General features: G+C 36.5%; 1 protein-coding gene across 3 annotated transcripts in view; it reads right to left on the reverse strand.

Moving 5' to 3' along the window:
* PDE4D (phosphodiesterase 4D) overlaps nt 1-27,389 on the reverse strand; it is a 247,314-nt gene that overhangs the window by 87,695 nt on the left and 132,230 nt on the right. For all 3 annotated transcript variants that reach the window (XM_015652860.2, XM_015652859.2, XM_015652858.1), the window contains one exon: nt 9,303-9,494. In XM_015652860.2, coding sequence (XP_015508346.1) covers nt 9,303-9,494 — 192 coding nt within the window. The remainder of the gene's footprint in view (nt 1-9,302; nt 9,495-27,389) is intronic.

Consider the following 27,389-nt stretch of genomic DNA (forward strand, 5'->3'; position numbering starts at 1 on the left):
TTTCCTTTCCTTTCCTTTCCTTTCCTTTCCTTTCCTTTCCTTTCCTTTCCTTTCCTTTCCTTTCCTTTCCTTTCCTTTCCTTTCCTTCATAACAAGCATTAAAGTATTAAGAAATCCACACTGCCTATATACAGTGTAAAAAATAAGAAAGATGAACACTAATGTACTCTTCTGCTTCTGTCAGAAAATACATTACAGCTGCCTTTTGCAATGTAAATATCTATATTTGGATAAGACATAGCATCCACTCATTTCTATATCCAAGTCTGAATCAGACTTACTGTCCAATAGTGTGTCTCAGATGAGACATTTGTGTTTTGTTTGCATATATGCTGAAACACAATTATACCACATACAAAACCACAAATGAAAGATAGAGAATAAGCTGATAGAGCATCTTAACTGCCAGGATTTTCTTTTCTGTCCCAATAACATTTCATATTTGGAGTCAAATATGCACTCACAAAACATATGAATTAGTTATGCTAAGTATTGACACTGCTCAGATTCACATTTTAGCAGCAATGAAAGATAATCCTAGATTGCACTGACAGGGCAATGGAAACATCATGTAATGGTACCAGCCGTCAGAAGCTGTGCTTTGAGGACAGTGAGCAGCAGTGGCTGCCTGCTCCATGCAGCTTGATCTTTATCATCATCATCTGCATTTCAGAAATACAAACAGGTTGGTTTGCAACACTGATGTTGTGAAGTCAGAAATCACAGTGCTCCAAGTCAGCTTATTCTGCCGGAATAGAAATTATGTCATGTCATCTCAATTTTTAAAGACTGAGAAAAATTTTCTAGCTCTCAGATTGCTTAGGCCTTGCACAAAAAGCCAAGAGTAAATGAGTGTAAGTGGTAGCTCTTAATGTTTTGCCCACATTGCAAAATGGGGTTACAGCTTTTCCTAGATAGCCAGTGGGTTATTAGTGATTTGCATGTCTCTGAAAGGGTAAGCACAATGTGGGGAATGATGAGGCATCTCAGGCAGGGGATAAAGTCTATGGCACTGTGAGCAGGCTGGGATTTAGGGCTGAGAGAACAAGCAATTAAAATTGATATTGGAGCGGGTTGTTTTTCCCAGAGCATTTATTTATTTCTGCGGACATGTACGTAAGAGGATTGTTAAAAAGAGCTACTTGAAACCACATAAATTAGACCCTGAATGAAGCAGACTCTCATCAACTATTGTCTGAGTGTTTCAGAACACCACAATTTTCTATAACACTGTGCAGTTATGTTCTTCTGATACATCTGCCTAATTCAGCAACAGAGCTAGCCCTAATTAGTAAAAAAGTATTGCTGTAATATTGGGGCTTCAGTACAGTTAGTTTAATTGAGCTTAACCAGATGAAGGAGGATTGGCTCAGAAAAACCACAGCACCTGAGAAGTACAGCAAAAAGAAATGCTGGTTATAGTAATTCTCCTTGGACTATCTAACTAAGCAAATGAGATTTAGAAAAACAGACTAAAAGGAGAAAAAAATTTCTAGGGCAAAAATGTCACCAGGAAAAACTTCAGATATAAGGCTTTCCAAAGACCCCAACTGACTTCACAGGGAGCACATCATTACTCCATTATGGTGTTGATGGAGAAGAAAATTCTTGTCTGCCTTACAATCAGAGATCCAAAAACTTCAAAACAAATGTGGATTATTAGATTTGGCTAATACACATGTTATGTACTAAAATATCTGGAGTTTTCTAGATGCAACTTATATTTTATATAAGAAAATACTTTAATTTTCATGTCACCTTTTTAGCACCTTGGTCCTGAAGATGCACTTGATTAGGCTTTCAATTCTTGGAATCTACCCTGTTGCAGTTGTCAGGGTTAAGTTATCCAAACTGCAATCAGGCTGAGCTGCAGTAGCACCCTGAGCGAGAAGCTCTCTCAAGATGCGGAAAGACAAAAGGACCACATCAGTTACAAACCAAGGAACTGGAAAGGAACAGTGTTAGCAATTCTAAATCTGTGTTTTGAGGTTTAAGTCAGAGACTATCAGGTACATACTATCTGGCTACATGTGCACCTCACTGTGCATCAATAGTTCCCTTTTATGGTGCCTCTGCTTTTGACCAGATTAAAGAAATAAAAGATTTTGCTGGGTAATGGGCTATTTTTGGTCTCAGTGACAGTGGTCTGAACCATGACCCACCAAATCCTGAAGCTTCATTCAGAATTGCTGGATGAGCTGGAATCAGAATTGGCTGACTATCTCAAAAAACCAGGAAGTACTACTATATTATTCCTGTCCTATATAATGTGCTCTAGAAACAGTACCAGGCTTCTTCTATCTACCAAGAAAGTCTCCTAACACCTTTGGAAGAGTTTGAGGACCACCAGGACCTCTTATGTCAGTCCCAGATACTTTACTCAGAGGCTTAAACCTTTTCCAAAGATGCTGCACTCACACATCTGATTTGCATAATCTGCCTGAGGAAGTCACAAAGGTAGTGATATAGTGGACCATCACAGTAGGATGCCAGCATGATGTGTAATATTAAAAAAACACAGACAACTCAAGAAAACATTTGTATCATATTGCCCTAGTCATCCACCAAGCTTCAATGCTTTAACTGTCATAATATAGCAGACCATTCAGATTACAGGAGAATGCTGGGGAACTGAGCAACTAGCCAGACAGACAGGCAGAATTAATCACACAGAATTACTCAGTCCTGTAGGGAAACAGAGCATGGCCTTGCCAGTGTTTCACTGCTGCAGGTGGTTTTCCTTCTAAAATCAGAAGGTAGTCTGCCTGGGGCCGCTGAAGCAACAGCAATGGAAAAGGAGCTACAGTAGTGTGGGGCTTTGTTTTGTGTGTTGAAGGAGAGGTGGATTAACCAGAGGAGATAGAACTTTGAGAAGAATGCTGGACTTGATCAGAGCAGTACCAGCCAACTCAGCAGTGCCACTATTGGATTGTTCATACAACCAAAATCATCATTTAGCTATATCAAGGCTGGAAAACAAACAGGCATAAGAGACTACAGAGTATTTCTGTTTTCTTTTCAGGTTCGGGAAAATTAGTGGCTGGGTTTGCATACATGACTGGAAGCAATCAAGTTAGTGACACTTAATGAGTTACTGTGAGTTTTGATTGCATTAGCTGACACACATAAACTCTTACCTTGTTGCAAATGAGAATAAAATGTGTTGCCTGGAACTGCTTTTTATCATTGGGCATTTTGTTTCTTGCTTGTCCCTGTCCCACATGCTTAAGTGTTTAAAACTGATATGGATTCATTCCTTCTGAAGAATAGGACTACATGACTTTCCATGTGGGCCTTTTCCATGATGGCAAAGATTTTAAAGATTCCCTCTTTAAAAGAAATAGCAGAGGTGCTGAGAGCAAGGCACTCATGCAATGCAACCCAGCCTGAGAGAGCTTGCCATCAGCCAGCCACAGATGGTCTATAAAAGGTCTATAAAAAAATGGTCCCTTAACCAAATTCAAAGGTCCCTAAATGTAAGAAGAAATATGCCAACTTCAAGAAAACCAAGAGAAAGACATCAGATTTTTAGACTGTACACTTCCAGGGATTGAACTCTACAACTAACTGAGCATTAGTGCCATTAAAAGAATTCAGAAAATTCAGTTTGTGCCCTGAAGGGTGGAATGACACCTAATGTTCTGCTGGGTTTTGAAATAAATTTGACCTGTGCATGAAGGTGATCACTGAGCCAGAAAAACGGACCAAAAAAAAAAAAAAAAAAAAAAAAAAAAAAAAAAAAGCCCACAAAACATTCAACTCCCTTTTTACAAAGTTGCTTTTCTTCACAGTAAAAGTACTGCAGGCACACAAAATGCACATGTCTTCCCTTCCCTCCACTGTAGATCAATGTTGCAAGTTCAGGGAGTAGTGAGATTGTGATGTACCTGAAATCCCAGCTAAGAATTAGTTTTGCTACCACATTTTTAAGAACATGCCACCTGTGACTGAAAAGTTGTAGAAATTCATTCCGTTTTGGTTGTAACTTCAGTAGTAACTTGTCATTTTCCTTCAAACATCCATTATTTGCAGAGGAGGGAAGAAAAAAAGCCTAAAACATTAAAAGTGTTTAAAGGGGAAGTGATATGTTTAACAACTGGGATCTGTGTTTGGAAAATAGTAAGGTTTTAGCAATCTCACACAAAACCAACTATGATTCTGTATTGGTTGAAGGTAAATAAAATAAATTTGCATTTCATCAACAAAAATTCTCCTCTGAATAAAAAAGCAGATAAAGTCTTCTCAATGCAAAAATGCTTTCTTTTAGTTTTCCAATATAACCTATTTCCTTATTAACAAACAAAGTTAACACAAGTTTATTATTCAGCTTCAAGATTGTTGCATTCTAAATCCTTTGTTTTGAATTCCACCTCTAAAATGTGTCAAACAACCAGAAAGGACAGAGCCATCTTTTTATTTTCCAAATATTTTTTTGTTTATAACTCAAAAAAATATTGTAAGAGACTTGCAAATGACTTAGATTAATTTAAGCTGCAACCTGGAACTTCATTTATGGATCTTAAAATTAAAAAAAAGCAAAACACAATGAATCAAAATATTTGCCTGTTTTTCCTAAAGTGATGTAGGTACATTTCTTCCATGAAGAAATAAATGTCTCAAGAAATTTAATGTACTTTTTAAATTAAATATTGTTTCTAAGCAGAGTCACACATAGAAAATGCTTCTCAAAAGATCTTTTTAGAGTAGGCCGGACTTTGAAGGCTGTCAATTTTCAGCAAGTAATATCCATGATAAAGTAATATCAGAGATTCCTATAAAAGAATATAATACATCAAAAGGAATGTCAGCTGCAAGTTTTCTGGACAAAAGACAATTATTACTAATTTGTTAAACTGAAGTGCAATTACTCGTCTCAGTAATAGCAAGTCTTGTCTGCTGTCCTAGAATCCTTGCTTTCTTGAAAAAGGTGGGTGTTTTCTCCATAACTTAAGATTCATAATCACAATATTTTATTAATAAAGCCAGGTCTTAGTGGCTCAGAAACAAAAGAATAAGCTTGCCTTAGAGGATGAGAATATATTTCTTCTGTAACTGTAGTTACAGGAAAATGTCCCGGAGTAAACTTCATCCTCTTGATATTTCTTTTATCACAGACAGTAGCAGAGGGATGCTGCTGTCTTCAGAAGTTATTGTCAGAGTATCAGTAGGTTGTCCAGCTCAGGGAATGGGTGTATGGTGGCCATTTAGCAGATCACCAGACCAGTCACCCTAAAGTTCCCCACAGTCAGTGTTCCTTGCCTGGCTTCTTCTCCTTTAATGCATGCAAGCAAGTTTTAATAGAAATAGTTTGAATAGAAATAGTTTTAATAGAAATCAGCAAATTTTGTGTAATAATACTAGCTGAAGCTTATAGTGATAAGCTGGTGAAGGAAAAAATGCTGAGCTTCTCTAAAGAAGGCTGTGAAACTCCCCAGCAGCTGCTTTTTTATGAGTGAGGTTCAGTTTGCCAAGTCCTGAGAAGACCAGGATGCTGTGTGTGAGCTGTATTCTGAGAGCTCGTGGAAATGGGAGGTCTTAAATGAGAGGTCAGAAGATGTCTTCTTACACTTAGAAGACACAATGGAGCTTGGACAGAGCTGTCTACTGAGAATGTCTTGGTCCTCTGGTCTAGACTGCTACCCTCTGCTCTGCTTTTTCAGAGTCACAGGGGGATTATACATGTTCTCAACCTTCAGAGTGGCAAAAAACATGGGCTGTGATGCTGCAGTGAACAGCTTATTGGCCTTTTTTTTCTAGGAATTTGTTTTTTAACCTGAATAGGACCTGGGTTTTGCTAAAACAGAAGTTCTCTACTAATTCAATCTCTTGCTCCATTAACCACAATAGTGATCCCTTAACAAGAAGGGCATAAAAAGTGTTATCACTTCTGCATCTTCCGGTATTTGCAAGTTCTGGGCAGCCACAGCAGTTCAAACAAGCATTAAGCAATCAGGCCACCTCAGCAAGACATCCACCTAGCTCTCTGCTTCACTAATATCTTCAAATATAGGCCTGACAATTTTTCCAATAATGATTTTGCACATCTTTAATCTAGATACTACTCCCTTTCTTTGTGCTGCTGTTGGGAATTTTTTTGTTGTTTTTGTGGGTTTTTTTTTATTCTCCATCCCTTTAAACTTATTTTTGTGTCTTCCATCACAGATCCTGAACTATAATTCTTCATATTGTCTCACTACCCCCCACTGCCTCAGTAGCTTCTTATTCTTTTGTACATTCTTATCTCAGCTGGAAATCCCACAGAGAGGCTTCACAACACACATGTGCTCACGTGCCTTGGACCTTGCAGCTTCCTGTCTAAACTCTTTGCCTCTCCAGTTCACAAACTTCAGCAGCTTTTCTTAATCTCTGTATATAACCTCCATGTCCTGCTTTTATTATTCTCAAACACCATGTTATTTCTTCCAAGGGATAACTGAAACAATGTTACTGACCCCCATTTCTCCATTTTATGTGCTTTTCCTTTCTTACACTCAGCTGCATTTTCTGCTTAACTGTACCCATAATTGTCCCACAAACCTCCTCTCAACAAAGCAGCCTTGCATTGATCCCGTCTTTTTATTCTTTCCCACAACTAATTCATCAAAATATACTTCGGATTTTCTGATTTTAAAAACCTTTCCACCTGTCCCTTCTCTGCTCTTGTTTCTTTACTTTCCATCCCAACTCCCTGACTGAAAATCCCTTTGCTGTCTCTGTGAGGTTTACTGTTTTGAGCATAGTGACTCGGACTGTATCTTCTCCTGGGGATAGTATCTGACTGTATTAATCTCTTGGTTATCATCTTATATTTTGACTTGATAAGTTGTTTGTAGCAGAGCCCATCTTTTCATTTCAGATTTGCAAACAACTGAGCACAACTTGTTCCCTTCCTTGGCTGGAGCTGCATACATAATAAATAATGACACGATGAATTCAGCACTTTAGCACTGCCATCCACTGGCTGTCTTAACATGACATTCCACATTTGACTAAATCTTTGAAGTATTGCTTTTGTTGCTACTGACTGGAATGTATTACTGTAAGTTCAGTATTTCAGAGTGATGGAAATGCCAGAATTCTTTATGTTCTATCCCTTACAAATGTAAGACATGTGCCTTTTGCTTTGTCTTTATCTTTACAAAGTGAAATATTGAGGCTGGTTGAAGAATATGGGGATCTAGACTAATCTGCTATGCACAATTAACTGACTTACATTACCTGAATGATGTAGATATTTTGTAATATATATTGCTCATGTTTAAAAAACAAACAATATATAAGCATGTATATAGATGCACAAGGCAAACAGGATAATTTGAGACTAACCTAAAATTTGTGTACCTCCCCTGTAAACCCTTTAATCTTCTACCTCATTTTGTAAGGTCCTGAATCAGAGATGTTTCTTTATTTAATAATATTCAATTTGTTTCCTTTCTATAAACATACTCAGTTTATGATTTAATACATACATAAGGACTTTCATGACTTTTATTTTTTTATTCCTTGCTATTTTATCTTTTTAAACTTTCCCCTCTTTTTATTCCCTTTCTTTCTTTCACTTAATTTCTGTGATACAGCCAAGCTTATTATAATTAGACTTATTGATAAATGATGATTATTCCATCTGAGAACAACTTGCCTTTTACATTTCCTAATGTGCTCCCCGCCTAAGCAGTGTCAGGAATATTTACCTTCTTAGTACAAAAGTTCATCTGTGACAAGAGACTATGAAAATCTATCAAGATGTGAGGTCAAATAAATTTTATATGTAAATCTGTTTCCAGAAAATTTTGAAAGGAAGAATAGAGAGGGAAAAAGGGGGAAAATGTGTGCTTTTTCAGTAATTATACTGTTTATCCAATTTACTGCCATGTGCTGAAATATTACCCAAAATTCTAGGAAATGAAGTGGATTACGAGTTCAAGGATAGAGCACTAATTGAATTTTTCATTGAAATGACTCATCTAGGCAATGCAGTCAGCTGGATTGTCCTCCTGAATGTAAAAATCTTTACAAATGTTATCCTGGTACAGGTACCATACTAAAAGCTTGAATCTTCTCCCTCCAAAAAAACAGGATATCTGTCAGATTTGCTGGAAGGGGGATACTATCCCCAAGAAAAATGCATTTTTTTAATAATGAAGCAAGATGAATTGCTCTTTTTCTAACCCATTTTGTCTCAACAAAAACTGGTCCCACTTGACACAAAGCTTACTGAGTACTTCAATCTTAACTGAGTCATAGACCTTCCACTAACCCTCTCTAAAGACAGGAATTTTTCTTATCTTGACACTCTACACAGAAGAAGAGCTATAATTAAACAAAATAACAGTTCTTAAAGTTATATAAGCTGAAAAAAATAGGAGTGTTCATTTATGACTTCAAGTTAAATATCAGCTGTAATTTCACTCATGAAAACCCTTATCCTTTTCTGTGCCTACTCTTATTTTTCAAAGGCAATATCTGTTGGTCTTTGCCTCACTAAAAAACAGCACTGTGGCATTCTGACAAGCCTGATATTTTATTTTAGATCTATATTTGAACCATAAACACTAATTTGGCCATGAAATTTGAAGCCATTTAGGAAAAAAACCCAGCCAAACAGAAAAGAGTTATTAATTTCTCTCACTTAAAAGAGAAACACTTTAATACTTTTGGCATCTTGAAAATAAAACAGAGATTTGCATCTGACTTCCACTGCACATGGAACCTGGGCTCCACACATACTTGAAAAGCATGACTCACTAGCAGAAAATATACACTTCACAGAATAGTGACAGAGATCAGAATTAGCTTAAAAATGACTTTTGTTAGAATTTTGTCTTTTAGTTGAGAGGGTATTTGAAATATTTTTTTTCCCTCTCAAATATATTATTTTCTGCCAGTTGGTAAATCTTTTCTCTAAAAACCTAAAAGACTCCGGTTGTAAATAAATGGAATCTATTTCTTAAAATAATAAAGAAGCATAAATTGAGTTTGTATTGTTTCTCTTGAGTATAAGGGACAGAAAGCAGTTCTCCTTAGTGTTTTAGTACACAGTATTGACTATCATTATTATTCTGTCAAAGCTAATAGAGTGCATAAACATGTCAAGTACACCTTCTTCATATTCTTCATATTCTTCAAAAAGCCGCAGGAACAATTATAATCTTCATTAAAGAAATAAACAAACGATTTTCCATTCCTTCACTAGCACAAGTGATTACAGTCTGATTTAAAAAAAAAAAATAAAAATTCTTGTGGCTGCAAAAATCTTGATATTGGACAAATTATAGACTAGAAGTATTTTAAAAGGTACTTACATATCACTGGCAATGGAGGAATTCCTGGACATGGACTTTGGAGACAGATCATAATCACTGTCTGACCGGTAAAGGAAAGACTCCCTACGTTGACTGTGGACAAAATTTGCCTGAAGAATGAGTCCTGACCCAGGACTTGTCATGGGGTCCAAGGGACTTCGTCCTGATGATGTACCATTGTCTACATCGAAACTGCAAAGAGAAGAGAAATTGTTTTTATGTTATTGACCTAAGAATTTTAAAATTTAAAAAACACCCTTCTGACAAATTATCATAGCTAATTGCTTCTTGATAGTAATAGAGAAATAAACCCCTGGTCATGGCCTCTGCTATGAAAAAACACAAGTTGCATAAGAGAGATACTTCAAAATTACTGAGGAACAAAACAACCCCCCCAAGTCTAAAGAAAAAGAAAATTGGCAGAGAAAAATCTTATGTTATTAGAAATTCAGTAAACCTTATATTTTTCTGCATGTAGGGTATCCATGAGCTCTACACCAGAGGAAACATGATGTTTCATTATTTACTTATTCAGCTCCCATCTCTCCTGAGCAGGACACCAATTATCCTGTCTCCCACTGCTAAGGCAGCTGAGGGCTTTTTACTTATGGAGTACCCAAACCTAATTTTTGTAACTACAAAAATATTTCAAGTACATACTTTATCTTCTCCCAGTAAATAAAGTGCTGGGTGCTGGGGTGGGACTAAAACATATGTGTGTGCTTGAACACATCTGCCTGCATTAGATTTGCTGTTTTACAAACAGATGGAAACAGTGAATCCTTTGTTAATGGCCAAGAAGCAGAACCTCTGTAGCCACTTGTGTCTTTGAACCACACAGTTTAGATTCAGCACTTTTGTTGTGTTTGGTATGAAGAGTGGTAAAGAGGCTTATCATTCTTAGAGAACACTTTTTTCATGAGAGGCTGAAGGACGAGGGAACAGAAAGAAAGAGAAGGAGACTGTAGATTCTGTTTTACATAGACTGTAATTTTTCCACAAAGGGCTTTGAAAATCATTGCCAAGACCTTGAACGGGAGTCTGCAAACAATTAAACACTGGTACAGGGTGGGTGGTGCTGAGAGGACGTGCTCATGGCAACCTGTGCTGCTTGACAGCCCAACAGCTGCATTTGATACTATATGGAGGCTTTTTGCAGCGTGTGGCTTCATGTTTGGATGTCCTGTGGTATGCAATCTGAGAGGTTACAAATCTGTGGGTTAGCAAGACTAGGTCTCTAGGCTCATTTGCTATACTAATGGGGACAAAAATAACACTGGTAAAGCATTTAAGAATGAGGGATGAATAGAGGATCTTTCATATGATTTTTTAAACATAGATAAGTGCTAGCACCATATTATGCATTTTTTCTGAACCCATGTAAAGTACTCATTTTTAAAATGGTGTTCACTTGAAGGACACCCACAGGTTTCCAGTTACAGCTAATGACAGCAGAAAAGATGCAGTGTAAATCAGCTGTTGATTAGACTTCAGTCTAGCACAAGTGTCACAGCTGGTACATGCTACTCTGAACCAGCTTATTTTATCTCCCATTGACTTATGGTTTCAATGAGGTTGCCATTTCAATCCTTTGCTAAATGCTGACAGCAGTCCTATGACCACTTTTTCCCTTTGTTAAATGAACTAATCAAAGAAGCACATATTGCTTATTTTGACACAGATGCACACTGCCTGACAGAGGCATAGATTTTTGCTTCATGATTTATTTCATTGTTTATTTTTTACTTTACACATATTTCTGGACCTGAAAGATTACTGCCACATTCAGACTATATTATTTTCTTCGCATTCAGCACTTACAGTTTGAATGTAGAAAAGCAAATGTAGTTGGCTTGTTTGTTTCTCTTTTAAATAAAATAAATGCAGAAAATATTATTTAGAAACTTCAGGAGAGTATAGTAATTTAATTATCTTTTCCCTGAAGTTTTTAGAACAATTACCTGTCAGTAAATCCAAGAACATACACTTCTTCCCAGGACTGATTAAATTTGATTATGCCTGTATACTTTCTCCTGTGTCTTTAAATGTCCTACTGCATATCAGCCTCAAACTAAGGAAGCTTAAACCATGAGACACCAAATGAGATCTGTACCTCAAGCTTCCTAGGTGATCTTGGACTGTCTGGAGCTCCTCTTTACCTTTCTTTTTTCTCATTTATTGCATGTTTGTGACGACTGAGATTTGCTCAGAGTATGTGAGAATGTATTGGAAAGGTCAAGATACTATGGATGCTACAATAAAATACCCTTTGCAGTTTGTAGTGTCATTAGTTCATAGCCACATTACCATTGTTGTACTATTTCCTGTAATCAATCAATACCTTTTAGCTTGAATTCCTAAATATTGCAGGAGCACAAAATAATCACAATACTAATGAGGGGTTTAGCTCATCATATCCAGATTTCCTAAAATGTATATTTCATTGCTTGAATAACTTTCCCCTTTAAACAGCTTCAGGAAAACAGATTCCTAATCAATACATAGTCTGTATATTTTGTTTTTCTATTAAAAGCAGGAGGGCAGATAATTCCTTCAATTTTAGGAAAAACAGAAGATTGTTCTCATTAAGATGAATTTCTGCAATGGCAGTATAATTTCAAATATATATAAGCTTGCCTGGGAACTTTAAAACAAAACTTAAAAGCTGCATATAAGTAAATGAAAATTAATATAAATCCCGCTCACAGGATGGAATTTTTGAATAAAGAGTTAATGCTAAATTGATTTATTTAACGTTGGACTTAAATATTCAACTGAATCAAAAGTATTTAGTTGGATTAAAGGAACACCATTTTATTTGCAGTTTTGTTTTATTTTCTTCATCTCCCTTTTGTGAACATCATATGAATGTTATTCTACCAGTCTTGTTTCTTCCAGTCAGAAACTATGGCAGGCTTCTACGAGTGATTTCACTGTCAGATTGTAACATGGTGATTTTTTAAAATTTAGAAGACTTTAAGGTAGAACTGGAGTGTCATCAGCAGTTTTTTGGTTTGGATCACCAGGTAACAAGAAGCTTGTGCAATAGAAATTTTATCCTGCTGTACAGCCTGGTGACCACTAGATGGGTGTAAAAAGTAAAAAACAAGATCCAAATATATCGGATGGATTGCCTCGTGCTGTTCCAAGAAAAAGTCTTCTCTGAAAATACTCATCAGGAGAAAAAAAAAATCTCAGTTCTACAGTCAAAGGGGAGTGTGAATACAGAACTGTTTTGTTCAGAAACCTATGTTTATATTAAAAAGCTTCTGAAATTTTACAGTAGTTAAGTGTCCTTTTTAGATCTTTCTGAGACATTTGCCAACACTTTCAGATACAAAAGCTTGTAGAACTCTAAATCAAAAGATGAGTTATTACAATAAAAACCATAAAAATTTTTTGTCTGATTCACAAGTCTTATTTTTAAGAAGCTGTACTTTTGACTACACTGTATCAAAATAAGAGAGAATCAGAATGGAGAATTCAACAATTTCACACCAGTTTTTTTCTCTTTGTTGTTGCATACACTGAAAAAATCAAAAGTTTAAGACACAAAATAGGATAGGCTCTTTAACTTGCCTGAACAGAAATTGCAAAAAGACAGCTGTGCTTGCTTCATATTTATCTGTTCATTCTCCCTAAGTTTTAAGCCACATCATGAATTAGAAAAAACAGAGAAACATAATGACCTTAATATTAATAATATTAATGGAATTTGTTACTAAAGAGGACAGGAACTCTTTTGGTTTCATTTCATAGGCAGTAAGTAGCAATTTAAAGACAGAATTTACACCATTGCTCTGCAGCCAGCTCTGGGAACTTCACATAATGCATGCAAACTGAAACTTTGGTGACAGGAGCACTTGGTACAGACATCACAGAATTTTATATGTTCAAAGAGCTTTGCAGCAATTCTGGAGATGCCAAAGCCCTGAAAAGTCAATGATAATTCAGCAACTTTTGTGTCTGCATTTTGACAAAATGTTTTAAGGCATTAGTGGATAGTGTTTATCTTTACAGCCTGCCTTATTCAGTGTTCAATGCTAGCAAACTTGACATGAGCCAAAATTCAAAGTTTTTTTCCTTGTTTGGCTATTCATCTTGTTTGCACTTCTTTCCCACTTTCTGTCATCCAGGCTCTGTACTAAGATGGGGACAAAACTCAGTGATTTGTAAACATTCATGGCTGATCTTTCCTGTGCTCCTAATACAACAAGTACAAAAAAACACCAGAAGCAAACTTTAGGAAGATTATTAGAGATTTGCAGGACTCTGTGGCAAGAATAGGAGAGGTTCTGAATCCTGATCCTGAATCTTAGGGGCACTTCGTCATTGTTAATGACTGCACAGCTTCTTAGAATATTGAAGGAAACCGTGGGCTTCCTTTTGAATCCCTAACAAACGGTTTCCTAGTCTCTGCAAGGCTGCTGAAACAAAAAATGTGGAGGCCTGTATATAAAATACAGACTTTAGTTACATAAGGAATAATGGCATCATAATCAGTATACCCAAGAATTTGTAATTAAGGCTGCATAGAAAATCTTACTGTTAGTTTTCCTTAGTACTGAGAATTTAGCAGGAATCCTGCAGCATTTTGGGGGTTTATTTTCTTTAGTTTTTAGAGGAATATGCAACAGTAGGAGAGACAAGGAAATAAATTTCACCCTCAAATGAAGAACTTACTATACTTTTTAAGAATGCAGATTGTGCTCCTGCTATTCCTCTCTAAGTGTCTTCCCACTTTCATCTTATCCTGGAAACTACAGGGAGGGAAAGCCAAATTAATTGAACCTCTTGGGGACACCTTATCTTTTAAGGCCATCCTTAACATTACAGAGGGACAGGCAATTTTTTTCTCCCATCAAAGGAGTCCATTGTCCTAGTGTCAAGCAATCTCTCCAGCCATCTGTGCTATGACCTATATACACATCTCATTGCCCTCACTTCCAAGAAGTCATGTCCTGTTTTTCCACCTGGTAGCACAATACCAATATCACACAAAATAGGTGCATTTGGTATATAGCAGCTGTAATTCACTGAAATTATCACAGAAGACCTGCCCTGCAGCAACTCCCTTTGAGCAGGATCTAATTTAGAGTAAAAGCAAAGTAATGAAACTATAAGGTTCCAAGGAAAGGGTAAACTGTTTATTATTTGTGCCCCAGGACAGGAGCCCATCTAGGGGGAAGGAGGCCTTAGCAACTGGAGAAAGGGAAGGATTGGATGCTGCCTTCAAAAGCAGAATCTGAATTTAATGCTTTTGCTTACTGTCAATTAATTGTTATTAAGCTTATTGTATTGCTTCAGATATAAATAAACAGTGGGTCACCACAGCTGATGACATGCACCACTAATATGGAGGATTGTACAGAAAGGTCACAGTGTGCCTGTATCTAAAATTGCTTGGTAAGTCTTTGTGATTTCACTTTTTATTGCTTATTAATAAACTAAGAGTTAAATTTTGAAAACAGCTGACTTGGGTGTCTCCTTTTTTGGCGTAGCTATCCCTGAGTGAGAAATGAAACTTTAGAATTTTCTTTATCATAAAGAAATAAGTTGTCACTAGTCTGCTACACGTTCCCAGAAGATTTTAGATGTTGAACAGGCTAACCTGCAGCACCAGGATAAAACCAAGGAAAACTAAATCAGTGGATTTGTATAATTGAATAGCAGGCTAATTCTTTATTTCAGACCTTTGAAAATTTTTCCTTACTGACAGTGTCTACCCTGTGATGCAGAAGAGTCCACATCTTGTTTTCTCCTTCCTTTCTGTCCTTTCCCCCAAGACCAATTAAAAACAAAAACCAAACAAACAAAAAAAAAACCTCTCAGTAAAACAAGGGAAGGAAAGGAGAAATACTTTTATTGATACTTTTAGAAGTAATGTAGTACCTACTCTCTACATTTGAAGAAAAAAAAAAGTTTATTTGTGAACTGATCTTTTTATTTTCTTTGTAGCAAATTTAAGAAAACTTGTTGGCTTCCATTACTTAAAATATTTCCAGTCAATTGTAACCAAATGATATTAAAAGAAACATATGATCTAAATCTGAATTTTCATGTACCACTGTAGAATTCAAGCCAACTATCTGGTTGTGGCTTTAAGTTTCCAGTTCAGTGATTCAGAAAGCAAGCCCTATGATTAACTCCATATTTAGAAGTGGCGTGGTTAGATTTTCCAGTATCAAAATTCCAAGGAAAAGAATAAGATGTGACATTTCATGACTTTTTTTTAGCAATAGAATTTGGCTTTTGCTCTTGGCATGACTGTTTTTACAAACATTTGAGTGTCGAAGGCTTATTAGATATAAAATTACTATACGTAGTATTAAAAGTCCAGGAAAGAGTCGAATAGAAGATGTGTAGGACAAATAAAACAATGAAACAGACTGGTTTGTAAGAACTGGTCAACTCAAACATGTTAACAAAGGAACTCCAACTATCTATTTATCTTCTGTGTCATGTTTTTCTAGCAAGCATCTCAGGAAATCCAATTCCTCAAAACAAACTGCTTTATGTTTTGTTATGAGGTTTCCAAGCAAGGAGTTTCCTGTCATGACTATTCAATTTCTTTGGTACTTTAGCTTTGAAGAGTTTCCTTGTACTCATCTGAAGATGTGCTTTCCACAACTTCACCTCATTATTCTTAATTATACCTCAGTGGTCTATCCATTTGGCATGAAACACTTTTTTAAGGCACCTATTAAACTGCCTGTTGTGCTTAGCCTTACTATCTCATAGCTATGCCATGGGATTCCTTTGTTATTCCTTTTATTTCTTCCTCAGAGAGAACATTATCCCTCACCTGGTAAGTCTCATTCTCTAAACTCTGTCCTTGGAGTGACATTCTTTCTACTAATGTGATGTTCAAATAGAATGCCAGATTCCAGATCTTATCACATGGATTTGATGTTTTGAAATCTCCTTGAAGCTGAAATAGTTGTCTTATTTTAGTATAACTACAATTCAAACAGGAACCACAAGAGAAATGAAATGAAAAATAATTTCCAAGAAGTGTGGTAATCTGCTCATGCTTTTACTAAGTCTAAGTCACTTTGTGTCATTCTTCTGATCTAATAGACCTAATGGGACTAATATTCCTACTTTCAGTGACAAAAAAAGCCACCAAGACAGTAACTCTTTTTCCCAATGCTTCTGCTAATATCTGTGGCAGCTTGAGATCTGAATGAGAAAACCTTAAAAAAATGTTGAAGAATCAGAAGTATTTTGGCAATCTGAGAAAAAGAATGTTGAAAAACAGAAGTACTTGATCCAGACTTGCGAAAGACTAGGCAGCAAACCCTGGGTTCCTCCGAGTACCCCAAAAGCCTGCTGGTCCCTGCCACCCCCATATGCCATTGCTGCAGATACACTTCAACTGCATTTTTAGGAATTCAGTCTCAGCTGGACTAATGGTTCTACATTCTATTAGTGTCATTATTTGATTGCAGCCTATCTGCCACCATTCACTTAAATCACACCATAATCCTATGGGTTTATGATTCTATGATCCCCAGGGATGGAGCATCCACAACTTTCCTGGAAAACCCATTCCAGTGGCTCACACAGTAAAATTTTTTTTCCTAATATCTCATCCAAACCTACTTTCTTTCACTTTGAAGCCATTCCCCCTTGTCCTGTCAACTACATGCTCTTGTGAATGGCCTCTCTCCATCCTTCCTGTAAACTCCCTTTGAGTACTTGAAGACTGTAATTAGGTCACCCCAAAGCCCTCTCTTTTCTGGGCTGTATAAACCTAACTCTCAGTATTTCCTAACAGGAGAGGTGTTCTATCACTCTGATCACCTTGGTGGTCTCCTCTGGACTCCCTCCAGCAGGTCCATGTCCTTCCTGTGCAGGGTCCCCAGAGCTGAGGCAGCCCTGCAGGTGGGGTCTCAGCAGAGCAGAGCAGAGGGGCAGAATCCCCTCCCTGGCCCTGCTGCCCACGCTGCTCTGGATGCAGCCCAGGACACGTTTGGCTCTCTGGGCTGGGAGTGCCCATGGCTGGGTCATGTCCAGTCTCACAAGTTCTTCTTCCTGGAGCTGCTCTGGAACTGTTCATCCTCTCAGGTGTTGCCCTGACCAAAGTCCAGCATCTTGCACTTGGTTCTACTAAACTTCGTAAGTTTCCCATGCACCCACTTCTTGAGCCTCTTTAGGTTCCTCTGGATGACATAAATACTGAACTATCTTCAAACCTTTTTGAAAAAAACACTTTACCTAGTTTCTTCAAGAAGTTAAAAAAACCCTGGCTTTTACCAGGGTGAGTTTTGATCCAACTATTCCAGCTTCATTTATGCACCACTACTTTCTGAGCAGTATTTGGATGCAGGGATACAAAACCAACTTGCACTAAGTGTGACCATATGGCATCATGAATTTACTGTAATACACAGTAATTTTTTCAGTAATTTGCCAAAAATTTCAAAGCATATCAAAATATTTATTTATCAATTCATTAAAATGTGCAAACCATCCACCAATCGTATTTCCTAATCCTAGTTAAAATGCAGTTTTCCTAAGATATTAGCACAGCCTGGTTGAGAACCAAACTTGTGCCAGAGAAGGAAAATTCAATTCACTGAAAGAGCTCAGCCTCCTCTTTCTGTGAATCCACTTGGATCTCTTTATCAAAAGCAATTAAATTGCTTATATATTCCTTATGAATTAGTAGCATGATAAAGCAAGCACGTAGGAAAAGAGGTGGTTTCTTAGACCACATAGTCCAAAAATGGTAAAAATATTCTAAGGGATGACACTAATGTGCATTACAAAGCTTCCCAGCAAAATATGTCTTTCTGAAGCATCATCCTATACAGCCCCAATAGCGATAAACACTGTGTCACAGAAAAAATGGCTACACTTACCCTGTGATTAGTGACAAAGATCTTTTGCAAAGAGCACCTGTGACAGAAGGCGGCAGCACTAAGCATTTGTGGTTACTCCCGGCTACTCTCCCATACCAGAAAATACAGCATAGAGTAACAGAATCATAGACTGGTTTGGTTTGGAAGGGACCAAAAAATGACCTTCTTTCAACCCACCTGCCATGAGCAGGAGTACACCTTTCACCACATCAGGTTTCTTAAATCTCCATCCAACCTGGCCTCGAACACTTCCAGGGATGGGGCATTCACAGCATTTCTGGGCAACCAGTGGTTCATCATCCTCACAAATGAGGAATTTATTTCTAACATTAAATCTAAACTTATCTTTCTTCATCTTAAAGCCATTACTTGTCACTACATTCTCTCATAAAATGCCTCTCTTCAGCATTCTGGTAGGGTCCCTTCAGGTACTGGAAGGTGTCCTAATGTCTCTCTGGTGTTGTAAGTCTCCCTCCTCTTTTCCAGGCTGAACAAGATCAACTTTCTCATCCTGTCCACCTAGAAGAGGTGCTCCAGGCCTCTGATCATCCTCGTGGCCTGCTCTGGACTTATTCAAACAGGCCCAGGTCCTTCTTAGAAGGAGGTCCAGTGAGCCAGGAGGTATGAACATTATGACAAAAGGATCTGAATCCTCAGCAACACTTAGTTCATAATTATTAAATCTTTGCACAACTTATCTTAAGAAATCCTTTCTTCAAAAATTGTGAATTATTGAAGAAAATAGAGAAGGGCTGTGGACAGAAAGGTACAAAAAGAAGAAACTCTAAAGTCCAAACTATAGGAACCTTGCACACTGAAGATTTCTTTCACCAGTACAATGAAATATTACAATGTAATAAATATCACCATGAAATCAAGGACATCTTCAGAGAAGAGTGAACAAGAGACAGCTGGATAAGAAATTGCAGTTGTTTCTTTAGGTATTGCTCTAGATTGCCCATGACAATAAAAGCTCTAGGTAAAGATATCTAGACAAAGATATCTATATTTGTATAATTATATTTGATGGGAAACTTTTTTTTTTTTTTCCTCAAACCATCGTAGCAGTCCTCTCATTGCAATAAGCAATTGCTGGCAATAAATCCCAAGGAAATTCTTCTTCCACAAGAATTTGTATTGGGATATGTTAACAGCAATTATCACTGAAAGCAAGCTATGTATTTTGTAAAGGGTGAAAGCTACACGTATTAAGACCTTCAGAGTTCTAAAATTTTTCTACTTTGGTTTAGCAAATGTTTTCATCCTTTCCACTTCAGTTCATTTCAGTTCTTTAAATGCTGGGTATTGTATTTTTATTTTTAATTTTTATTTTAGTTCCTATTTTTTTGTATTTAATAATTTTTATTTTATACCATGTTTTTGTTTACCAAATGCGCTACATTTTTTGCTGCTTCCTCTTTCCTAGACTTCTACTAAATGTATCAAGGTGTATGTAGTGATTTGAGTTCTGGAAGCTCTTTGCTGCATCCAAGCAACAGCTTTTAAAGGGAAAAAAGTTCAGGAGCTAACCTTGGAAGATTGCTGAGATTAATTGTCTTGTATGACTATGCACTAATACTTGTGTTAGACCTTGAGCAGATTCACTGTGTGCGTGTATAATGTCAAAGATAATTCATGCCACTAGCCCAAAGTAAATTATAATCTATAATAATGAATCATTTGGGTCTTGTTTTTCCTGATTTTTATTTTAATGTTAAATATATTATTATAGTGCCTAATAGCATTACTTAGGAGGTATGCCTGAAGTTCCACATTACAAGACTGTGTTTTCTTGTTGCTAAATTACTAAATTCTGTGCTGCAACTTTCTTTCCAAGTTTTTAAGAGGGAAAGAGGGTCAACTGTTGATAGAAAGTGACAGAGAAAATAATATTTTTTCATATTTAAGACATTCTGAAAACTGTTTTGTGAGATATTCTAGTGACTCATATTTTTCTGCACAAAGTATAGGTTAGCCAAGTGTCTGCAAAATACTTTTTACTGATTCTGTGAGCTTCTTCATAAACGTTAAAAAAGTTATAAGTACAGGCCAAGCTGTACTTAGATACATGAGGTCTGTTGCCTCATGTATCAGCATTATTGAAAAAATCTGAAGTGCTACTGTAGTATTTTTTTTTTATTTCCTGTCTTTTTCAATATCTTGGAGAACTCTAAAGAAGAAGCCCCTGTTGGTGGGGTATTTGTGTTTTTCACTGCAGAAGATAGGTTCTGATCAAAGGTCTACTGAAAATTAAGAGTAATTTTATCATCAGGAACTGGAAATAATATTTGTTCAAGCTGCAAAGCACCTGATAATGAACCAGTCATACCAACTTTATCATGCATCACTAGCTAAATGTTTTTAGTTCTTGAGGTATCTACATGCTTAAGCCATCAACACAAACACAGATTAACACATAACCTCTGAGTAGCTACTGCTCAGGGTGGATCAAAGGTCCATCAAATCCACTATTCTCTCTCTAGGAGTACTAGAAGTGAATGCCAATGGAAAAGGGTAAGAATAAGTAAGTAGAAGTGCTACATCCTCCTTGTAACCCAGCCTCTCATCATTTGCTCACCATGTCATTGAAACAATGCAAGAGTCATTCCATTCCAAGGAGATCAGAAAACCAAAGTCCTAGACATCACATTCTGAATATTTGAGCTGGGTAATACTTTCACTTTAATCTCTGTGGTTTAATACCTATTACATAAGAATGATAACAATTCCTTCTATCACAGGGGTGATATGAAAAGTAATTTACTCATTTGTGAGAAGTAGTGAAGTGTCATAGTGGTGAGCAGCATAGAAAAGCTACTGAAAGCATTGGAGCTGCTTTTACAATACATATGAACAGCAAATTATCAATAAAGTATGTGAACATAAAATGAGAAGCAAGAAAATGATAAAATACTGAATATCTCATGAATTGAGTTGCATTTGTTTTGAATACTCAGTGAAGTAAATATAATAGAGAACCACACAGGTAAAGTATAAAATTATTTATGCACAGGACTAAACCAAAATTCCAAAATCAAATGCAATCTTGGCTTTTGTGCTTGACTTTTCAGTTATAATAACATGGATATCAGGTTATTGTATATACATTTGAGCACATATTGAAGACCCTTGCATTTACTATTGCTTATCTGCAGTTTTCTATTTCAGCCTGATGTAGCACTACCAAGAGCTGTTAATGGCAGACCATCAGAAATCTCAGACTTCAAATGCAGTGTTGCAGGTTTGCCTTCTAACTGTAGGTGCACAGATGAATAAGAACACACTCAATTTTGGTTATAATGCATGTTTGATGAACTTCATCTTCAAGATCTTTGGAACACTTTATTCACAGTCTTATTTTTATTAACTACAACTGTAATACAAGCATGTTCTTACCAGCTACTGTAAGATCCCTACCAAGAACATGACTGTCGGACTCTGAAAGAAAACGTTACAAAGCAAAACTTAAAGAGCTACAAATATAGTGCTTTAACTACTAACAAAATTCAGAAAATATCAGGTGTAAAATTGTATATATGTAATATACGTAAATATGTATATGTATACACTTATACAACTCTCATTTGGTAAAATAACTAAATGAACAGAAACCTTAAAATGCTCAAGGACTATTAAAAATAAACTAGAAATTAATAAAAACCTCTAACACTGGTGGCTACAGTCTTCAGATACCACACACAGTGCTAAGCTAAGCATGCCTCATCGAAGAAATGAGTCTTTCTCTGTGAAGGAATGTAGTAACAGAAATGCCAGTTTACATTGCTTGTAGCAAGGCATTTTTTCCCAGTATTAAACAAACCTACAAGCAGATTATATGTAGCTATTTGGAAAAGAAGCTGGGAAAAATAATACACTTTTTTAATAAATATGAGCGACCTGGCAAGCCAGAGCTGTTAAAGATCACTGTGCATTGCAAAACAAAATATTTTGTGAAATACTTTTCACAAAGCAAAACCAAATCATTTTATTAAAATTTACAGCTTGGCCTTGTCCCATGCAGAAAGCTATCTGTAGATTTATCAAGGCCAGCTAAAATTTCTCATTAGTTACAGGTTATCTGTATTTGTATCTGTATTTGTGCTGCAATTTGCACTAAAAATTTGGGAGGGGAGATGATTTCTTTCTACTGTTCTTGTCCATCAATCATCCTCCCTGCTGTAACAAATCATCTGCTGCCATTCTCCACTGGGAAAAATGTGCTGCCTTTCCTCATCCTTTCCACCAGCCCTTCCCTGAACACCAGAATGTAAGTTTAAACTAGCAAAATCTTTGCAAAGTCCAGAAAAATCATCACAACTGAACTACAGAGTTTCTTAGGACAAAATGACATATGTTTCCAAGTAGGAAAAAAAAAAAAAAAAAGAAAATGAAATGCATAAGGGCATCTTTTGTATAAAAAAGTTTCCTGTTACCAGGAAAAACTGTGCATGATTTACTTGACTTAGTGCAAAAAAGAGTTGTGGGGCAACTTGAATCCAAAAGCCTACTTTATTGGTCCTGATGTCATTACTAAAATTGAGATAGGACATGCCATAATTGCTGGCACCAAGGAGGTGATTATATCACTCAGGAAACATTACAAAAATCACAATCCAAGAGAGCAAGTCCACTATCTCTCATCAGTCCCTACAGATGAAAAAATGTCACTGTAACATAGTTGCTTCGGAACAATGTCTTCAACTATTTTCCCCTAACATCTTATTATTTCATCCTGTGAAGTGTTCCCAGGAGAATCAACAATTTTGCCAAATGGAAACTACTTTTCAAGCAGTGCTTTTCAGCAAAACTCAGCCTGGGTGTCCAAAGCACTGCCGTGCTGACCGCACGCAGAGGTGGCGATGTGCCCTCCAGCTGGCACCACTGCAGATGCACCATCCATCACCGTGCCAAACCCATCATCTGCTGTAAAATTCATGGACAGCCTCTGGCTCTCAAGGAGAAACCTTAAGCAGATGGGAGGGGGTGCCCAGGCAGCTGAAGGAGGGACAAATTATCAGGATATCCTTTGTTACTTTAGCTTCTTTTGTGGGAATAAAGTAGGATGAGAGGTTACAAAAACCTGTTCTCTCACTGGATGAGTCATCCTGACTGAATCATTTTATCCCCTTCTGTGCTTACATTTCCCTACCTGCAAAATGAGAACTTTACAAAGTGCCAAGAGTTCTTTCTGATTCTTAAAAACAATCCAAACAAAACAAAACAAATAAAAAAACTTCATACTACCCAACATTAATACTAATTAATTTTGGTAGTAGGAGTTTTAATTTAGCAGCTGGAGTTTTAATTTAGTAGTAGGAGTTTTAATTCAGTAGTAGGAGTTTAGGAGTAGTAATAAGAGCTTTTTAAGTATCAGAAACACTGTTTTTCAAGGATGTATCAAAGGCAGATATAGATGAGAAATGGAGAAATTTAGAAAATTTACTGTTTTTTCTCAGAGAAAACATGTTATGGAATCGGAAGAATAGACAATCAGCTTATTTACTTGATTTGGTACATGTGTTTTTCAAGATCCCCTCAATAAAAATGGAGCAGAAGACATTAGACCAGGTATTACTGTAACATTTCCATTTAAAAAAAGGTAATGGAGAAAAAAAATACAAGGGGAAAAAAAAGACAAAAAACATATTACCAGTGAACAAACAAACACCCTTCATCAAACATTTTTTATAAGAAATGTTATGAAAAATACTTAGAAAATAAAGAAGAAAATACTTTTCATTTAGGTGAGAATCTGATTAGATTTTTATAAAATGTAGTTTTATTTTTTGTCCCCAACATTTTGTACTTCTGTAAGACACAGAAAACCATTCTGAATTCTCCTTTCAAGCAGAATTTAATGGTTTGTTTGGTTTGGTCTGGTTTTGGTGTTTTTTTTCCAGAACAATAACAGAAAGACCAAAATAAATTAAAAAGAATTAAATGTACAGTTAATGCACCAGATGGAATATTACTGAGACAAAAAGGAGAAAAACCTGTGAGTGGCTAAATATGTTCTTAGAATATCTTACTACATAGCCCTGCCTGGACACCACATGGGCAAGTATCTCCTCCTGGAAATCCTGCAGTTTTGTGTTAAGGAAGCCTCTTCAGTACATATTTTCCCACATTATTCTTTTTTTTACCCACCCCAGCCATGGCTTTTTGCCCACATAGGAGAACCTGCCTGTCCATGAGAAAACCAGATTATTTAAAAAGATAGCAGGTTTATGTACTATTTTCCTCTTTGAATTCTTTTCTATGATTGTTAAAAGTTAAGGCAATGAAAACAGAAACTAATTCAATCTGACTTCTCTAATGCATGAATGAAGTAGCATTAAGTAAACATAGTTTTTGCTAATGAACTTCAGTGTCAACATAAAAATGTAATTTACTAAGCAAAAATTTTCAGAATATTGAAGATTTTTACAATTTCAGGGATAGCATGCTTAAGAAATTAAATGTTTGATTAAAACAAAATAAATTCCTCAAGGAGTATTTAAAGTAGAGAGGGAAGGCAGACAATTTTTGCTTATATTTCAAATGTTAAAGCTCATTCCATTCCCTGGCACCTGAGAAAGTGAAATAAATTGTTATGGGAATATCTGTATCATTTAAATGTTCAAGAACTATTACATTATGCACTAATGTTTGTGATTGTCTCTGTATTCCATCCTACATGGGAAGCTGGATTGAATTTATTTTCCAAGCACCTGCAATAAAAAATATTGCATAAGACCTGATTCTGCAAAGCTAAATTTCAGGAAATGGGTCCTTTAATTTGCCATCAATGAATACAGTTTCTGAGGCTAATTTAACATTAAATGAACTAGAAAGTAACTCTGAAACCAGATGCTGGTTCTGAGCCACTCAAGGTCGAAGAGGTTCAGAAGTCTGCTCTCAAAATCATTCACGAGGATTTTTATGGTAAAATCCTTGACAAGATTCACACACTTAAAAAAGAGGAGCAGCAGGCAGAAGGGGAATGGTCTGGACACATGTGGAGAAGGGAGAAGAAACAACAAAAGGATCCTTGCTCTGCAAGCTCATCTCTTTTAGGAAATATTTACCTGCAGCAAACAAAATTCAGTTTTCAATACTTCTTATTAAAGATTAGAGCAAAAGGATATGCTAGTTAGCAAGAGTACATTCCTATAAGAGCTGATAGCCCTTAGATGTTCTTCTCCAGATAAAATAACTGAACTGGAATTTCTATTAATATCACAATTTTATTATTATTTTACTTCAGTGGTATCTTCTGAGGATTTTTGAAAGCAGTTGGAAAGTTCTTGAAAACACTTTATTTTGTGATTCAGTATTTCCAATTGCCAACAAGTATTTAAGCTAAAATAAAGTCTTATTTTGAAGCAAAAGCCCAAATATTACCATGCTCAATACTTCAAATAGAAAAAAGTAAAAATGTAGAAGGCAGAGAGAGCAGCTGGCCTGTCTCAATGTTAAAAAAGATACAATGTTTTTCTTTCAGTTACAATTAATCAGATGAAACTATTTCTAGTACCAGGAACCAATAAGAACATAACTACTGGTGAGAAAATCAGTTTTAGGTGATGAAGCAAAACATTCTGAAAAGCTACTGGAAACTGAAAAATGCATGCCTCCCATCCATCTAAATCCATACATACACCATACTAATGGCATGAATAAAAGCAGTGTTTTACTTTTGAAATAAATAATTGTAAGAAAGTTATAAATGTACAATATCAGTAACAAAGTCATACGGTCATCTTACTAACATGGGGAGAAACTCTGGGGGAGGGAAGTCTTTCTGTGGTGGAAAAGCTGTTTGGACAAGATGAAAAGCTGTGATGGCTTTACAAAATGTCATTTCCTAGTTATTCATTTCCAGCCTTTTTCAAGAATGGATATTCCAAGGAGAAAAATACATTGCTTCACAGCTGTGAACATCCTGCTTGCCAAAAATGCAAATCTAATTACTATCTGTGAATCAAAGAAAAACTGTGGCACTGCTGATAAATACGAGTAAGGCCCAAACCCTGGCATGTTCACCTCATCCCTGGAAGTCTTCAGGGCTGCTCTGGATGGGGCTGTCAGTAACCTGACCTAGTGGAGAAAGGTGTCCCTGCCCATGACAAGGAGGCTGCAGACAGATGATCTTTAAACTCCCTTCCAACACAAACCATTATAAGCTTCTATGGCTTTTTGGAAATGCAGATATCTAGAGGTGAAATTCATAATCACTGGGAAGGGCTCTCTGTGAATGTTTGTGACAGCAAGAATATCAGTTACAAACTGACTGATACCAGGATCGCTGTTGGAAGAGAAAAAATCCTTTTAATAGGTAATTGTGGTGTTTGAGTTGCCACAAATGTTGAGTTTATGAAGGCTGACACCATCACTATGGCTTCAAAGAGTGGTTCCTAATGTTTTCCCAGCTCATGTCTCTGACCCTTAAAGAATGGAAAACATATGTCAGCAATTAATTCACTAATCATAGTGTTACCAAGCATAAAAACAGTTCCTGTGCCAATATCAACTGAGTTATTTAATGTTTTCTCGAATGTCCTGGACTCTACATGGCACCAAACCTAAACAGTCATTTTGGTCATACTGAAATCTAGGCAAGCATAGATCTCTCCTTAACAGCATGGAGTTCAGAGCAGATGGCACCCAGGTGAGTATCGTGTCTTGACTAATGTCAAAAGAGACATTAAAACAAAAAGCAAAACAGAGGTTAGCTCAGCCAGTGTTCCCTAGAGGATAAATCAAAAAATAAGCTTTTTCAAACTAGTCTGCAAAGGGCACAGCTTCAATATCACTGAGCCAGCCAGCATCATTTTCCAGCTCATTAAATGAAGGGCATCTGAACGGTTTGCTTGAGAACTGACAGGGAATAGGTTGAACTTTTGAAAAGTAATTAATTATGTAATGGCAATGTCTATCACTGATGATCAGCAGACTTAGACCAATGGGTCCCACTGGCATTGATTCATGTATTCTCATGCCTTTCAAAAATAATCTGACTTTTTTAAAACTTCTTATGCTGTGCATATTTCCCATTGACTACTGTCATTTTCCCCTCCACACACACCCTGTGTCAATTACTCCTTGATTATTGGCATATTTCCTCTGTGGATAAAATGAAAGATTATTATCACCAGGATTTCCTGTAATAACAGGTAGCAGTGTTAACAGCCTGGTACACAGTTTTACTATTTTTGGGTTCTAAATCACAGATTTCTTT

The sequence above is a fragment of the Parus major genome, chromosome Z (genome assembly GCF_001522545.3).
Source record: "Parus major isolate Abel chromosome Z, Parus_major1.1, whole genome shotgun sequence".
Taxonomy (NCBI): Eukaryota; Metazoa; Chordata; class Aves; order Passeriformes; family Paridae; genus Parus; species Parus major.